Source organism: Vicia villosa, unplaced genomic scaffold (assembly GCF_029867415.1).
Source record: "Vicia villosa cultivar HV-30 ecotype Madison, WI unplaced genomic scaffold, Vvil1.0 ctg.004928F_1_1, whole genome shotgun sequence".
NCBI classification, from domain to species: Eukaryota; Viridiplantae; Streptophyta; class Magnoliopsida; order Fabales; family Fabaceae; genus Vicia; species Vicia villosa.
Window position 1 is genome coordinate 19,353 of NW_026706544.1, and position 19,303 is coordinate 38,655.

At 34.1% G+C, this 19,303-nt stretch overlaps 1 protein-coding gene across 1 annotated transcript; it reads right to left on the bottom strand.

Moving 5' to 3' along the window:
* Positions 1 to 18,243: 18,243 nt before the first annotated feature.
* LOC131642400 (uncharacterized) lies at positions 18,244 to 18,758 on the bottom strand. Its single transcript, XM_058912649.1, has 2 exons — positions 18,400 to 18,758; positions 18,244 to 18,355 (listed from the first exon to the last, which is right to left on the bottom strand). Exons 1-2 carry the CDS (start codon positions 18,756 to 18,758, stop codon positions 18,244 to 18,246), a joined length of 471 nt encoding a protein of 156 aa, XP_058768632.1.
* Between the last annotated feature and the right edge of the window lie 545 nt (positions 18,759 to 19,303).

Sequence of the window (19,303 nt, forward strand, 5' to 3'; positions counted from 1 at the left end):
ATTATAAAACTTGTCCAAACATTTGAGTCAATGATATAGCTATACTTTTACACTTCCTTTAATTTCTTTGTTTTTTTGGTAACATGTCAAATTCAAATTCAAATCAGCTCATGTACTCTAATGAATCAAAATAGCAAAAGAAAAGAAAAATATATTTGAACATTCATATATTTTATTTTATATGAATAAATTGGTGTGAGTGTGAGTAAAGTTGTAGGTATGAGTGTTCTAATATGTTTTATTTTATTTTGCAATTTTGGAATCAATAGTGTTCATGAATGATTTTGATTTTTTGAATTGGATATGCTATTAAAACAAAGGCATTAAAGGAAACCTAAGTGGTATAGGCGTGCAATGACTCAAAGTTTGAACAAACTTCACAATATTTAGTAACATTGCCTTTGCACACTCATGTTTCATGATCCCTTTAGAAATTGAGGTAAAAATAATTAATCTTAACAAAGACTTTATGCCATCAACATTAATAATATATTAAGTTAAATCATAGATGATTAGCCATCAGCGTTATAATCCTTAATTGGCTAATTGTATGGATTCATTATACATCACTGAAAATCAAATGTGTGATTCATTATATATTGCACTGTATCTGACCTTCTTCTAAACCTACAGCAAAGGATGCTTTCAGAGCTAATACACGTGAGAGTGTGGAGTTAATTTCAAAAAAAAAAACATGCTTATTTGTTGCATGTGAGGTAGTAGTGGCTTCACAATAATTTTCATTGTTGTATGTAGGGATTCTACCAAAGATTTCACTGATGAACTAGCTTCATATATTCTGGCCTTGGACATTTGAGCTTGTAAAAACTGAATGATTTGCTGATAATTGTAAGAAGTCATGGAAGACATGTCAATGACAACATTGTCATTTGAATTGTTGGCTTGATTGGATGATCTTAAACTCTGAGGTTTCTGATATCCAGGAGGAAAACCATGGAACTTAGAGAAACCATGCTCTGTTGTGATGCATCCAAAAATGGAATTGAGGACTATTTTCTTCGGGTCTTGGATTCGTGTCAACAACAAAACCAATTTTGTTCTTGCCATCAACATTGCAGGACGCCGTGAATTTAAGTTATCATCGGTTAATGGTTGTGAAACCAAAACAACATCGGGATGATCAGAAGAACGAAGGTAGTAAGGATCATCGTGATTCGCCATTGAAAGAATCAAGGAAACCACAAATTATAGAAGAAGATGACGAAAGTGGAAGCAAGAAGAAAATCAAAAAAATCCTTGTGATATCATATTGCAGTTAACAGAATTTAGAGTAGGAACTGAAATTCATTATTAAATGTTAACTTGCGTTTACAATGTGAAGCATCAATACAGAAAAAGAAACATGACAGTTACACGCTTAACTAACTTACAGTTAAGTAGTTAATTCAGCAACTAATCACGCTTAGAATTAACTAACTAATACATCCATTTAAAATTTCCTTCATGAGATTTTTTCATTTTCCATTTTTCTAATAATAGTGCTTCCTTGTGATGATGAACTGATTAGAAAATTTGTTCATTACAACTCATGTTTATGAGTTTCTCAAGTATTTTAATGCAATTTCTAGCTGTTAGTTACCCCCACCCTACTAACTCTATATATAAAGGCAGAGCATATCATATACTTAGTTACCCCATTAATACTCCTCTTCTCTCTTCCCTTTATACCTTTTGAGTTTTCGTTTAGCTTTCAAGATGAGCAGTTCAAGAACAGATCACACGTTTGATGATGTATTGGCGTATGTAAAGACAGTAAGATTTGTGTTTGAAGATAAGATTGAAAAGTTTGACGAATTTGTCAGACTCATACGTGATTATGAAGCCAGAAGAATTGGTATTGAAGCTATGAAAGAAGGAGCAATAGAGTTGTTTAAAGAGCACAAAGATTTACTTTCAAGATTCAATATCTTCCTGCCAGGAAACAAAATTTCACTTCCATTGGATGATGAACAGCAAGGTGATGACGATGAGTTAGCGGTCAAAGATGAAAAACAAGGTGATGATGATGCATTAGTGGTGGAAGATGAACAGAAAGATGATGAACAACAAGGTAAGGACGATGCATTTGCTGAGAAAAATGAACAGAAAGATGATGAACAACAAGGTGATGGCGATATGGTTTTAAATTGCGATCCGCAACCGCAATTGCAGCCGCAATATTGCTGATGCGGTAGCCTCTGCATCCGCATCAGGCCGCAATTGCGGTGTGATTTATAATCACACGTCCCACAACACAATAATTCACATCAAACACCTTCAACCTTATTTATTCATGTTGAAATTGCTACAAATTTCTAGAATATTCTAAATATAATATGTATGAAAATGGTAGAATATCCTAGAATTATAGTGTATAAGAATATGGTAGAATAATCTAGAACTCTAGTGTGAATGGATATGGTAGATCAATCTATAATTATAAATGTATGTAAAATATAGAATAACCTAGAATCATCATGATACTAATCTATCATGAGAATTCTAGAAAGAACTAAAGAGATGTAGAAATATTCACCACCATTGAGAGGTTGGTGACTTGAGCCTATAAATAGGCAATTGCTATCTTGTAATTCATCATCCAAGAAATCAATGACATAGCCTTCTTTCTAAATAACTCTCTAAAACTATCTTTTATCAACTATCAACTAATCAACCTCTAACAGTGGCATCAGAGCTACGTTCGGTCATACATTGGGCGTAGTTATATTACCTACCTAACATTCCAAAATCCTCCCAACTACTTCAAAAATTTCCTTTGTAATATTAACCCCCTTCAAAAACAATTTCTAAGCTATGGATAACACCACTCAATCATCATCTATTTCTGTCCCTATTTTCAATGGTGAAAATTATGATTTCTGGCGTGTTAAAATGGAAACATATTTTTCATCTCAAGATATATGGGACATAGTAGAAGAAGGATTCACTGTTCCCGCGGATACTTCAACTCTTAATGCAACTCAAGAAAAGGAGTTGAAGAAAAATAAACAGAAAAATTCAAAGGCGTTGTTCACCTTGCAACAAGCCGTGACTGATGCAATTTTTCCAAGAATTATGGGAGCTAAGACTGCCAAAGATGCGTGGAACACATTGAAGGAGGAGTTTCAAGGAAGTGATAAGGTACGTGCTGTTAAACTTCAATCTCTAAGAAGAGATTTTGAACTATTGAAGATGAAGGATTTTGAGACAGTTAAAGATTACTATTCTAAAGTCAAAGAAATAGTTAATCAAATGAGAGCTTTTGGGGATGATATTCTTGACAAGAAAATTGTTGAGAAAATTCTAATTACTATGCCCCCAAAGTTTGACCCAATCGTGACAACGATTGAGGAAACCAAAGATTTGTCCACTCTATCAGTGACAGAACTGGTGGGCTCTCTTGAAGCATATGAGCAAAGACTGAATAGGCATAAAGAAGATACGCTTGAAAATGCCTTTCGATCAAAGCTCAAATTTCGGCCCCAAAATAAAGAAGATGAAGGAAAGAAGAGTTATGGAGAAACTTCTAGAAGAAGAGAATCTTCTAGAAATTTCTTTAAGAACAAGCCAGATAAAAATCCTCCATGCAATATATGCAAAAGACCAGGCCACGCAGAGAAAAATTGTTGGTACCGTAATATGCCACAATGCAACCATTGCAAGAAGTTCGGACACATAGAGAAAAATTGTCGCAACAAAGATAGGCATCAAGCTAATATTGCAGAGGAGCATGATCAAGAACAATGTATGTTCTATGCCACTCAAGACTCAATGAAAGAAAAAGGAGGAAGCTGGTACTTGGATAGTGGATGTAGCAATCACATGGCCAAGGATGAGACTATTTTCAAAAGCATTGACGAGTCTGTCAAAGTGAAAGTCCGACTGGGAAATGGTAGTGTGGTTGAATCAAAAGGAAAAGGCACTGTCATGGTGGAGACTGATAAAGGTATGCGACTCATCCATGATGTCTTACTAGTTCCCAGCCTAAAAGAAAATCTTCTAAGCATTGGTCAAATGATGGAGAGAGGCTATACACTTCACTTTGAAGGAGGTGTATGCAAAATATTAGACAACAAAAATAAAAGGGCCGAGATTGCCCAAGTGAAGATGAATAAGAGCAATAGAAGCTTCCCGCTAAATTTAAAATATGCAACTAACATTGCCATGAAAGTACAAGTTGATGATTCATGGCTCTGGCATCGAAGATTTGGCCACTTCAACACACATGCCTGGAAGCAGTTACATGAGAAGAACATGATGAGAGATCTTCCAAGCATAAAGGAAAACAATGAAGTGTGCGAAGGGTGTCTCCTTGGTAAGCAACACAGATTTCCATTTTCAACAACTGGAGCATGGAGAGGGAAAGACCTGTTGGAACTGATACATACCGACGTATGTGGACCGATGAGGACGCCATCACATGAGAACAACAGGTACTTTATACTCTTCATTGATGACTTCTCTAGAATGACATGGGTCTATTTCCTAAAAGAAAAATCAGAAGTCTTTGGAGTATTCAAAAAGTTCAAGGCCCTTGCGGAAAATCAAAGTGGAAAACAGATAAAAATACTAAGAAGTGATCGCGGCAAAGAGTACACCTCTCGCGAGTTTGACAGATTTTGCGCGGATGAAGGCATAGAGCGACAACTTACAGTCGCATATTCACCTCAACAAAATGGTGTGTCCGAGAGAAAGAATCGCACAGTTATGGAGATGGCTAGATCGATGCTCAAGGAGAAGGGAATGCCTAACACATTCTGGGCTGAAGCGGTCTACACTGCTGTTTACATACTCAATAGATGTCCAACTAAGGCAGTACAAGATAAGACTCCAATTGAAGCCTGGAGCGGGAAGAAGCCATCAGCAAAGCACCTAAGGGTCTTTGGATCTATATGCTACATTCATATTCCAGACGTGAAGAGGCATAAGCTTGAAGACAAGACTATACGAGGTATCTTCCTGGGGTATAGCACAATCTCTAAGGGATACCGTGTCTACAACTTGCAAACTAAAAAACTCATCATCAGTCGAGATGTTGAAGTTGATGAGAATGCTTCTTGGAATTGGGATGAAGAAAAAGTGGAGAAGACCATCCTTATACCAGCTCAACTACCTCAAGAAGAACTTGAGGATGAAGAACTTGAGGAAGAAGAATCAGGTGAACCTCTTTCGCCTCCACCACAACAACAAGAACAAGAACTATCATCACCAGAGTCTACTCCAAGACGAGTAAGATCCTTGGTGGACATATATGAAACCTGTAACATGGCCATACTTGAACCTGGAAGTTTTGAAGAAGCGTCAAAGCAGGAAGTATGGGTCAAGGCAATGGAAGAAGAGATAAAGATGATCGAGAAAAACAACACATGGGAGTTAGTAAATCGTCCCCATGGAAAAGATATCATTGGGGTTAAGTGGGTCTATAAGACAAAGCTCAACCCTGATGGCACCATACAGAAACACAAAGCGAGGCTAGTAGCTAAGGGTTACTCACAACAACCTGGGATTGACTACAATGAGACATTTGCACCATTAGCTCGTCTTGATACCATAAGAGCCCTAATAGCTCTTGCGGCACAAAAAGGATGGAGTATCCATCAACTAGATGTCAAATCTGCCTTCCTTAATGGCGTACTTGAAGAAGAGATCTATGTGGAGCAGCCACGAGGATTCATATCTGAAGGTGAAGAAAGCAAAGTGTTAAGACTAAGAAAAGCACTCTACGGTTTGAAGCAAGCACCTCGAGCATGGTATAGCAGAATCGATCAATATTTCATGGATCGAGGATTCAGGAGGAGCAAGAGTGAGCCTACACTTTACATCAAGTCTCAAGGTCAGTACACTCTCTTACTCTCTCTGTATGTAGATGACCTTATCTACACGGGAAACAATACTAAGATGATGATGGAGTTCAAAGAAGACATGATGAAGACCTTTGAGATGACCGACCTTGGTTTGATGAGTTACTTCCTCGGTATAGAGGTAAGTCAGAGAAATGAAGGGATATTCATCTCGCAAAAGAAATACACAGAAGGCTTACTTAAGAAATTCAAGATGTACGGTTGCAAACCTGTCGCTACTCCACTCATAACAAATGAGAAACTACAGAAGAATGATGGAGCACCACAAGCTGATGCATCTAAATACAGAAGTCTAATTGGAAGTCTTCTATATTTAACAGCTACACGACCAGATATAATGTATGCTACAAGTCTTCTATCAAGATTCATGCAAAGCCCAAGTCAAATACACTTTGGAGCAGGAAAAAGAATTTTGAGGTATCTTCAAGGAACAAAAGAGTTCGGTATATGGTACACTACCGAAACCAACTCAGGATTACTTGGCTACACCGACAGTGATTGGGCAGGTTCGGTAGATGACATGAAGAGCACCTCTGGCTATGCTTTCTCTCTAGGATCAGGAATGTTTTCTTGGGCATCAAAGAAGCAAGCTACAGTTGCACAAACAGCAGAAGTAGAGTATGTGGCAGCTGCTGAAGCAACGAGTCAAGCTATATGGCTTCGCAGGATACTCAAAGACATGGGAGAAAAACAAGATGAGCCTACTAAGATCAATTGTGACCACAAATCAGCAATTGCAATGGCGAAAAATCCAGTGCATCACAGTAGAACAAAACACATAGCAATCAAGTATCACTTTATCAGAGAAGCTGAAGCAATTAAAGAGATCAAACTCGACTACTGCAGGATAGAAGATCAAATTGCAGATATATTCACGAAAGCGTTGGCGAGACCAAGATTTGAAGAACTACGAGCCATGCTTGGAGTCACGGAAATTTGCATCAAGGAGGAGTGTTGAAATTGCTACAAATTTCTAGAATATTCTAAATATAATATGTATGAAAATGGTAGAATATCCTAGAATTATAGTGTATAAGAATATGGTAGAATAATCTAGAACTCTAGTGTGAATGGATATGGTAGATCAATCTATAATTATAAATGTATGTAAAATATAGAATAACCTAGAATCATCATGATACTAATCTATCATGAGAATTCTAGAAAGAACTAAAGAGATGTAGAAATATTCACCACCATTGAGAGGTTGGTGACTTGAGCCTATAAATAGGCAATTGCTATCTTGTAATTCATCATCCAAGAAATCAATGACATAGCCTTCTTTCTAAATAACTCTCTAAAACTATCTTTTATCAACTATCAACTAATCAACCTCTAACAATTCACATATTTTCATCATAACTAACATTTGTGAGCCCAAAAACTCAATTTACATGTGATTTGTAATGTAAAATATTAATTTTAAGAGTTTTATAATGATGTTTTTCAAATATCTCGGGTTCAAAATTCACGCCGCAACGGCCGCAATGCGCATCGCAGCAACCGCATTGCCCGCAATCGCAACACCCGCAACCGCATCCGCGACCGCAACCGCAATTTAAAACCATACATTAGCGGCCAAAGATGATGAAGATTAAGGTGATGATGATGCATTAGCAGTCATAGATGATGAACAAAAAGGTGATGATGATGCATTAGCAGTCAAAGGTGAACAGAAAGATGATGAACAACAAGGTGATTGCGATGCATTAATGGTCGAAGATGAACATAATGAAGATGCTTAAAATCTAATATGCTGTTATGCATATTTCCAAATTCATGAAAACAAACCTTTCTATGCTGAGTTCAAGAAAATAATAAAATAGAAAAGAATGAAGAATTCTTAAAACTCCTAAATGATTACAATGCTAAAATTATTAATATAAGAGCTTTTAAAGAACGAGCTATGGACTTTAAAGAGCATAAATATTTATTTTTGAGAATCAACGCCTTCATGTCTCCTAGACATAAAATCTCATTTCCAAAGACTCACGGCAAAATTGAACCAACAATAACAAACTTTATTACAATTACATGTGTTGGAATCAGAGATGACAAAAAAACACATACATGTGGGTACCAGCAGATAAAACCCGTCACGAGCATGGGTTAAAAAGTTTAACGGATATTCACAAAATTACTTAAATATCAATTTGTTTAATCTAAAATTTTTTATTAGTAAACAAGATAATATAAACCAGAGAACTAAGGGTTCTCCAACCTGTTTACAGAAGGGGAACACTTAGCCAGACAGAAAAATACAAACCAACTAAAGATTATGATAAGAACCGAATCGGATCTTTGACAAAATCATAAAAGGAATAGTTGGAATGTGTATTCTCTCCACAAAAAACACCTCCACACCAACACTTTGATGTTCCAAATCAAATCATCTAGATTCAAAACCTCTTCCCGGAAACAAACCTCATTCCTACTTAACCATAAAGACCAAGTTGTAGCCAACCAAATAATATCTACTTTCTTAACCAATACTTTTTTTGATTTACAAAAAGAGTGCCAATCCATAAAACTCTAGAAGCTCTCTTTCTCTCCTATCCCATCTTTACCTATCCACACCGCTATATCCCTCCAAATATTCTTTACAAAAGAGCAACTAATTTTTTTTTTTTTTATAATTATGTTAAATGTGAAATTATTATTATTATTATTATTATTATTATTATTATTATTATTATTATTATTTCGTTGAATATCAAACTAATATTATTTTGTTGAATATCAAACTAATATTATTTTGTTGAATCTAATATAATTATTTGATAAAAGAATAAATAAAATGAATGTGATTTATTTTTGTTATTATTATTGTCATGTGTTAAATTTAAAACTATTATTTTAGACAATTTCTTTATATACCTCACTGACTTCTTAGCAACCCGTGGCGAAATTTCATAAATGCCCCTATATTTCGGAAGTGCATCTCTAAATTCATATTTTTCTGAAAAAAAAATGTGATTTCGGATGTGCACATCCAAAAATACCATTTTTTAAAGGAAAAAACGTGAATTCGGAGATGGACTTCCGAAGTCACCTTTTTTTCAGAAATAAAGTGACTTCGGATGTGCACATCTGAAATCACCCCTTAGGATATTTCGGAGATGCACATCCGAAATATCCTCTGATGCAGAAAACAAAAAACAAACCAACAAAGCTTCAATTTATCATAAATAATCGAAATTACAAAGATAAATCAACATGAAATTAAAGTTACATATTGTTAAACATGGGTAGTTGAGGATGGGTCAACATTTTGATAACGTCGGCTCCCTATCTTTGAAGTTTCGCATCCAACTCGATTGGACCCTTCGAAGAATATCAATCAAAAGTTATCCACATAACCGCTAAATCTTCGTCGTTCTTGACCTCAAATGGGGTGAACTAGACGGAATAGGACAACCTGGTTTCAAAAAAAATTGTACAAAGTGGGACAATCTTAGATACCCGATACAAATGTCGGAACGGACGCGTCTAAAGGTAGGCGACTTTGAAGTGTAAATAATTTCTCCGAAAATCCAAATCTCGTCAAATCTGCACACACCCGATCGTACGCACTTGCTATAAGATGGCCCATCTCGGGGAATGACATCCACTTTGAAACCGGTGCGTGACTGGTTATTGATGGAACAAGGAAATCATGAATTTTATCAAAGTTTGCTTGATTCTCATAAAGTCGGCCGTAGATGTCCCTATGCAAAGTCAACTCCAAAATAAGTGTCCGTCGAATAAGAGGGTGATATTCTTCTCCTTTTCCGAGAAAACCGGCAACGGCCCGATACCCACATTTACCGTCGATACCCACATCAACTATATTATCAATATATTTGTGCATAAATAGCGGCATCTCATCAATGTAGATCATCAAAGTTTTTTTTATCAGAGGTGTGCAAGGCGGCTTCGAAATACGTGCTCCTTTGTTAGCACTACACTTGGACTTTGGTGTGGATGAATCCGGGATCAATGCATCAACATGTTCACAGTAAGAAGGATTTTGTTGCATGTATTTGTTGTTGAAAATTAAGTTTGCGGTTTCACATCTTGATAACTTTCATGGTGTTTGTAAGACTCAAAACAAGAACAATACAATGTTAAGTCACGAGAAAAGTAAATGAAGAAACAACAACAGCAAATTTCATCTAATTTGAGAAACTATGAGAAGAAATATATGATTTATGAAGCTGTCATCTTCTTACTACTTATATTTCTTTTTCATAGATTCAGAACCTAGATGAACCTCATAATTGATTCATGTTCCGCGTATGATTAGTTTCAATAAACAGTGTGTCTTGTAAACATTTTATAATATTTGGTTCTTGTCATACCCCAAAACTTGCCCTCTCATTTTTAAAGACAAAAATCTTCAAGTGCGAAACTAATTGAAGAGGACATCCTAAGCTTCCCGACAAATTCAGAATTATTCTCAAATAATCAAAATTGAGAAAATTATGGCTGGTGAAAGTTGGAAAATTTTGAGTCGGTGCATAAAGTCCAAATTGAGCAAATTCATTATTGGGACACAGTTTTAATCCAATCACCCCTTAAATTATTTTATTTCAATTGTTTTGATTTATTCATTTAAATAATTCAAAATAAGGAAAATAAAATAAATTAAGCTCTTAGTGAGGTCCAAGCCCATTTTCCTTTTAACCTAATATTTTCTTATAAATAACTAACAACAACTTTCTAACCCTTATTCTCACGCTCTCTCTCTTCTCACAAACACAAAAAATATTTTCTCCTACTTCTCCGTCTTCAGGGTTGCAATTCCGATTGCAGCACAGTAATAAATTTTCCAGCCTATCAGTCAAATTCTGAAACTACTATTTCCATTTGCTCCGAATTTTTTCCAAAATCGCAAATTCCTCTTTTTTCTATTTTATTTGATTTAATTTCTATTTTCATATTTTCAAAAAAATCTAAAAAAAATTATAGTTTCGTGTTCTTATTTTATTTGATTTATAATTAGGTTTTTTTATTTTTTTAATTTTATTTTAATCATTTTTCTATTTTTTTATTTGTTTTCTTAACCGTAACATTGTAGTAGTTTAGGAACAGGTTTCCTATGGATTGACCAAGTGGAAGGAGCTTTATCCCTTAACCTCAAGGGGTACCCAAGTGTTTTTCTGGCCAAAAGCCTTTTGACTTTTCGCCAAATCAAGGTTATTCGTATTTGGCCAAAAACCAAAAGGTTTTTGGCCAAATCAAAGTTATTCTTATTTTGGCCAAAAACCCCAATTCTTTTCTTGTGTTATTATTATTACTATTACTAATATTCTTATTATTATTATCATCTTATTTTTGCAGGTACCTCCTTTGGCATATAATAGGTAGATGTTGTCCATCTTCATGAATTGGGGTTAGGAGTTTATCACATTCTTTATTTTTAGGCTAATAATTATTTTAGGATAATAATTATTTTTAGGCTAATTAATTTATTTTTAGGCTAATTAATTTATTTTTAGGCTAATGATTATTTTAGGCTAATTAATTTATTTTTAGGCTAATTAATTTAATTTTAGGTTAACCTTCGAGATTTAGAATTTATCACCACAGATACCTCTAACCCTCATTTTTTTAAACGCGCGAATTTCTTTTCTCATCTCAAAAACTCCAATGATTGTCGAATGCTTTATTTAATTTTTGCTTTTTATTTCTTTATTTATTTTATGCTATTTATTTATTTATTGGTTTATTGCCATTAAGAGCCCATGGATAACCATGGATACAAAGGGTGCTTATACCTTCCCTTTTTATAACTTACCCCTCGAACTCAAAATCTTTCTAAAGGTCTTTTTCTGTTCTTTTAGTCTTACTAATTGGATAAAATAAAAGTCGGTGGCGACTCTTGCTATCTGCAACATTTCTAAAAGTCAGTTCTCCCATCGTATTACAGTTCTGTTGTGTGATTTTGTTTTGTTGATAACTTCTTTTGTATGTTGTTTTTATTGATTAATGTTCTCAGAGCAAGAAGATTAGGTTGAATTTATTATATTCTATGTACATTATTTGTTTCACTAACCCTCACTTAAAATACATTCATTTAAATTGACGTAGATACTTATAATCTGCAAATTAAATTGTACTTGAAAACCAACTTATATCAATAAATGTTTTCCTAAATGTTTTTGTCTTATCTTTCACGTCACGCTTTTTTACATATAAAATATGGTATAATAATCTGGCTCCTCCGATACATCGCTATCTTCGATTATCATTAAATTTCAATAACAATAATTAATTGGATAATTTTCCTCGTCATTAACACTTATAATCGTAATTTTTATGGTGATCTATCATAATAAAAATTACGATGATAAGTGATGATGACGAGGCATATTATCCAATGTCTTGTTGTTATTGAAATTTAACTATAATCGAAGATAGCAATGTATCGAAGGAGTTAAACAAATAAACCACTGTCTATATGCAAAGAAGAGCATGAAATGAACGATGAGACGCATGCAATCAGAAAACAATGGTTTGTTTAAGTTGGTTTTTAAGAATAGTTATTTTTCGGATGATAGACTTCTTCATCAATTTGAATGATTGTATTTCTTTAGTGAGGTGTTTGGAAAAACAAGCGATCTACATATTATATAATAAACTTTGGATACTTTCAACAACGGTTTGTAACCGTGAGCTGGATTTTGAACCAAGTACCTATGTGTATATATCACAACGATTTATAAGAATAACCATTATGATATGTGGCGCGCGCTCTACCTTACAATAACATTTTTCAGACCGTGGAGAAAACAACGAACTTACAGCCACACCCTACTTAACAACGATATGACACGTGTGAAGGTAGCCCTTTTCAACTGTTGTTTAAGGAGTTTTTCGTAGTAGTGCGAAGACTAGTCATTATAATGTATTTAAAATACTCTACACCCGAAGAGTTACACCATGAGTTACACTTGTTCAATAATTTCACATCGATTAATATTTTTTAAAATCAACTGTTGGATTGAATTATACCACCATATAGATCATACCTATAAAGTTTTAGATTAATCTTTAATGATTAACTATGTCATCGAACTACATCAAAATTAACGCTTTATGAAAGCACTTTTTGACGTTAATCTTTAGATATCTTGATGGTATAGTAAATCATTATAGATTGCCTCAAACTTTATAAGTAAGATCTATATGATATTATGTTTCAATCCAACAGTTGATTTTAAAAAATATTTATTCGATATGAAGTTATTGAGCGAGTGTAACTCATGGTGTAACTTTGCAGATATAATTTTATCCCTCCTCGTATATATATATATATATATATATATATATATATATATATATATATATATATATATATATATATATATATATATATATATATATATATATATATATATATATATATATATATATATATATATATATATATATATATATATATATATATATAAAGTAATTTTAGTGTTACTCAATAGATAACTCCACAATATTTAAGACTTTTTAATCAAAGTGGAATTATCAATACTTACTCTTTTTTGAAGAATCCATCAAACATTCCTTAATTGCACCTGACAAACTCTTGAAGAATCCATCAAACATTCCTTAATTGCACCTGACAAACTTTTGAAGAATCCATCAAACATTCCTTAATTGCACCTGACAAACCACTTATTTTTTGAAAATATCACTTTTTTTACTGTAAGTATTCAGCTCACTAAACCGATTAATTCAATTTAGGGATCAGTTCTCACATCAAATAGTTCTAATTCCTTCTCGACAATCTACTTTTTTGGAAATGTCAATTTTAATACTCTTATAATTTATCCCACTTTGATTTTGAAAAATAATAATAATCTTTATGAAACTGAAAAAAATGGACAATTCGTTTTATGGAAAATTTTGTATAAATCATAACATTTTTTTAACAAAAATATTTGAATTAAACCAAATATTTATAGAAAACATGTCATGTCCCTTGTATTCATTGACTTCTAATTAAATGAGTCAGACGTAAGAGATGTTGTTACTGAAGTGGTCTCGTCTGTCGGGATGACTTTTAGTCATTAGTTGTACCCTGTGCAAATTCTTCCCGATGCTAACATTTGAAAATATGTAGCAAAATATGTTTATTAATGAATTCATGAGATGCAATGCATATGTCTGTCTTATTTTTTTTGAAAAACATTAAAACGGGAGATGTAAAAGCGTGATGTTTATAAAAACGTGATGTTTATAAAAACAAAATATCAACTCAACATTTGTGGTAAACCTTAAGGAGTCAGGATACCTTTTTGATGACAGTATGCTTTCGAACTAACCATGCTTCAGTTAGGACTTTCAAGGGTTGTAACGCGGCTTTGGTTCACGGTTTAAGAAACAAAGGATAGTTGCTCAACGTTTATTTGTACCCATCCCAATCTTCGTGATGTTCTTCGATCCTATGCTCAGTTAAATTTGCATTTAAGAGCTTTGAAGTCGTAACTTTGACATTTGATGATGGTTTAAGTAATGGAAGTTTATTTGGAAAGGCAGTCATCCTTTTTTTGTTTTTGTAATTCTTTTCCTTTTGTCGAGGATTTTTAGTGACCTATTTTTTTGACTTTGTTATCCCTAACTTTTGCCTGAACTGTTTATTTTGAGATTACAGCCAGTGGCATGTTTTGATTTTATATAAGTCTCCTTCATAGGTTTTGACTTAATAGCTTTTTTTCTTTTGATAGATGTTGACTGCCGGACTTAATGGTTACGAGAACCCATCATTATTTGTGTAAACAGCATCTAGTAAAATTGAGTTAACTGAGTAACTACCCTGCCCCAGGTTATGATTAAAGGTTTTAATTTGCATATGAAAGAAAACTTCTACTCCTTAGGCTCAAAGGGGTTGACGAGGGATTCACATCCTTATATCTCCACTGTTTAGGAATTGAAACAATGCATGTACATCGTCAGCATAGTCTGTTCAAAAGCATACTGTATGAGGTTGCGGTATCGTTTTCATCATCCTCCTTCAAGAGGCTTACAGCTTAGCAGGAGTTGAATATCACAAAACATATGCAAAGTAACGACGCAATTTAAAATGAGTGATAGCGAAATAATTTGTTCAAGACAAACATATGCAATGCACTGATGATGATTATTAAAACAGATAATGTCTATCATGAGTCAAATGTTTAAACAAACAGAATAGAAATTGCGCATTAAAATAAGTCTAATGATTAAAAAGTTTATCCTTCTAGACATTAATCAGTCTTATCGTGATTAGGCATGGGAGCAGTGATCACTACAGGAGTCTTAGGATGGTTGAATTAAATTTCACCAGCATCGATCATGTCTTGGATCTTATTCTTAAATGGCCAGCAATCATTGGTGTCATGTCTAATGTTGTCGGAGTGATAAGCACATCTCGCATTAGGATTGTACTGATGAGACAAGGTGTTAGGATTCCGAGGAGGATCCCTTAAGGTAATTAGCCCTTTCTTCAGCAACTGTGGTAACGCTTCAGCCAAAGTCATGTTGATCATTGTGAATTGTCTTTTAGGCGCGATATGTTTACGCTGTTGTTGTGATGCTGGTGTGGAGATCAGAACTCCCCCAACCTGTTGGTTGCGATTATCTCGACCTTTCTGGTTGTACACAACATTAGCCATATGAGGTTCCTCAGGTAACTTGAAGTTAATGATCTTCTTATCAACTAAGTTTTGAATCATATGCTTTAGTGGTTTACAATCCTTTGTATCATGATCAGGACTATTCGAACGATAAGCACATCTTGCACTATACTTGTACCAAGGAGCAGGATTGGCAGGAACTCGACCACCTTGATACCTATGTTGATCCTTCTCATTCTTGATCAGAAGTGCCTTCAATTCTTCTTGCCCTAATACAAAGATTTACTTTCAAGAATTGGTATTGAAGCTATGAAAGAAGGAGCAATAGAGTTGTTTAAAGAGCACAAAGAATTATTCTTCCTGCCAGGAAACAAAATTTCACTTCCATTGGATGATGAACAGCAAGGTGATGATGATGAGTTAGCGGTCAAAGATGAAAAACAAGGTGCATTATTTATAGACTTCTGCAGCGTAGTATTAGTAATGTTCAAGTTGCATCATATGTTAATTTCAAGTAAATTGTAAACTTCTGCAGAATGTTAATTCTTTCAGCAATAGTACATAGAATAGTATCAATTGATTCACAAACTCGTTTTTTATTCAAAAAATGTTGCTTAGGTTTAAAATTCCATCTTTCTGTCTTACATAATACAAAAAAGATGCTTCTCAATTTTGCTATGAGAACTAGAGATTGAATCACATTCAATAGTTGTTAAAAAGTTGATATGATTTGTAAAATTGTCTTATACTTATAAAGATGATGGATCTTTTTGCTCTATACCTAACAGAAAGTGTGTAAAGCTACCATTATCACTATCACTATTTATAACATTTAGCTGTTTCATATTCATTATAAAGTTCCATATTTGCTATTGAATTACTGAAAAAGGAAACACAAGATCTACATAGTGGCCAAATGTGTATGATGCAGATGCTGACAAATCTAATATGCTGTTATGCATAGTTCCAAACTCATGTAGTAGTAATACTTCTAATTGAAAACAAACCTTTCTATGCTGAGTTCAAGAAAATAATAAAATAGAAAAGAATGAAGAATTCTTAAAACTCCTAAATGATTACAATGCTAAAATTATTAATATAAGAGCTTTTAAAGAACGAGCTATGGACTTTAAAGAGCATAAATATTTATTTTTGAGAATTAACGCCTTCATGTCACCGAGACATAGAATCTCATTTCCAAAGACTCGTGGCAAAATTGAACGAACAATAACAAACTTTATTACAATCACATGTGTTGGAATCAGAGATGACAAAAAAACACGTACATGTGGGTACCAGCAGATAAAACCCGTCACGAGCATGGTTTAAATAGTTTAACGGATATTCACAAAATTACCTAAATATCAATTTGTTTAATCTAAATTTTTTATAATTATGTTAAATGTGAAATTATTATTATTATTATTATTATTATTATTATTATTATTATTATTATTATTATTATTATTATTATTATTATTATTATTATTATTATTATTATTATTATTATTATTATTATTTCGTTGAATATCAAACTATTATTATTTTGTTGAATCTAATATAATTATTTGATAAAAGAATAAATAAAATGAATGTGATTTATTTTTGTTATTATTATTGTTATGTGTTAAATTTAAAACTATTATTTTAGACAACTTCTTTATATACCTCTCTGACTACTTAGCAATCCGCGGCGAAATTTCATAAATGCCCCTATATTTCGGAAGTGCATCTCTGAATTTCCATTTTTCTGAAAAAAATGTGATTTCGAATGTGCACATCCAAAAATACCATTTTTTAAAGGAAAAAACGTGAATTCGGAGATGGACTTTCAAAGACATCTTTTTTTCAGAAATAAAGTGACTTCGGATGTGCACATCCGAAATCACCCCTTAGGATATTTCGGAGATGCACATCCGAAATATCGTCTGATGCAGAAAACAAAAAACAAACCAACAAAGCTTCGATTTATCATAAATAATCAAAATTACAAAGATAAATCAACATGAAATTAAAGTTACATATTGTTAAACACGGGTAGTTGAGGATGGGTCAACATTTTGATAACGTCGGTTCCCGATCTTTGAAGTTTCGCATCCAAATCGATTGGACCCTTCGAAGAATATCGATCAAAAGTTGTCCACATAAACGCTAAATTTTCGTCGTTCTTGACCTCAAATGGAGTGAACTGGACGTCTCCCTCATCGTCAAGTGAAGGCAAACAGTAATCAAGCTTGAAAACCTTCATATTTTCTGGGTATTGCAAGAGAAAGCTAAGCGTCGATATCAATTCCAAGAATGGCGTGTCGCGCGAGAACCTAAACTGGAACGACATCGGGTAACCACTACTGAAGTATACAAAAGCAAGGTGGGGGTAGGTTTGTGTCATTGTTGTTTGTGGCTTGATGTTGATGAAAACATATAGGTGCATTATTTATAGACTTCTTTGAGTAATAATGACCCAACAAATCTTATCTTGCTATCAGTGGATGTTTCGGAAATGCATTTTCGAAATAAGCCCTGAAGCATTAAATTTTCGAAGTGCACTTCCGAATTTTGCAGAGACATAAACAATTTCACAAGTGCACAATTTCACAAATGCACAAAATGACAACAATTAAATGTGAATGACATAAACATTGACAACGTTAAATATAGGTATATTATACATGTATTGAATCAGTTTGGTTTTACATTCTAGACGACAATACATACAAAAAATGACACACATCCGGTTAATCTAAAATCGGTAAATTCTTCGACTTCCCTCTATTATCCTCCCTCTCTTGCTACATCATTTCTTCAAACTTCACCATTCTTTCAATAAAAGGATCCTCCAATTGTCCGCCTCTTTTGTATGATGTGTCGTCCCCTCGCAAGATGTAGCCGAAATAGGACAACCTGGTTTCAAAAAAAATTATACAAAGTGGGACAATCTTAGATACCCGATACAAATGATGCGGCCGGACACGTCTAAAGGTGGGCGAATATGAAGCGTAAAGAATTTCTCCGAAAAACCAAATCTCGTCAAATCGGCACACACCCGGTCGTACGCACTTGCTATAAGATGGCCCATCTCGGGGAATGACATCCACTTTGAAACCGGTGCGAGACCGGTTATTGATGGAACAAGGAAAACATAAATTTTATCAATGTTTGCTTGATTCTCATAACGTCGGCCGTAGATGTCCCTATGCAAAGTCAACTCCGAAATAAGTGTCCGTCGAATAAGAGGGTGATATTCTTCTCCTTTTCCGAGAAAATCGGCAACGGCCCGATACCCACAATTACCGTCGATACCCATATCAACTATATTATCAATATATTTGTGCATAAATAGCGACATCTCATCAATGTAGATCATCAAAGGTTTTTTTATCGGAGGTGTGCAAGGCGGCTTCGAAATACGTGCTCCTTTGTTAGCACTACACTTGGACTTTGGTGTGGGTGAATCCGAGATAATTGCATCAACATGTTCACAATAAGAAGGATTTTTTTTAGTTGATGTGTCATCTTGGGTACTTTTTGACTTTTTAGGCGCACATTTGGTTTTAACCGGTTGAGATGGAGGTTTCAAATTGGTGGTCTTTGGAAACGCAATTTTTCGCAATTGTTATTTTATGTGCAATTTCACGGTGTCATCCCCTTTAGAAAACTTATCCATTATCTCTTCTAACTCGTCGGAGATGGTAATTTTGGATCCACCCTCTTTTGCCGGTTCGAAATCATCAAAATAGAGTTTTTTCCAATGATCGATTACTTCATCCATGCGTATCGGGGAATTCAACTTCATCTTTTTAGAAAGTATACAAGCACGTGGAATCCCGTAGGTTTTTCTAATCGTACACC

Coding starts and splice junctions, on each gene's coding strand:
- LOC131642400 (XM_058912649.1), bottom strand. CDS start 18,758: ATGGGTATCGACGGTAATTGTGGGTATCGGGCCGTTGCCGATTTTCTC. Junction 18,356..18,399: donor GGCCGCATCATTTGTATCGG/GTATCTAAGATT, acceptor TTTTGAAACCAG/GTTGTCCTATTTCGGCTACA.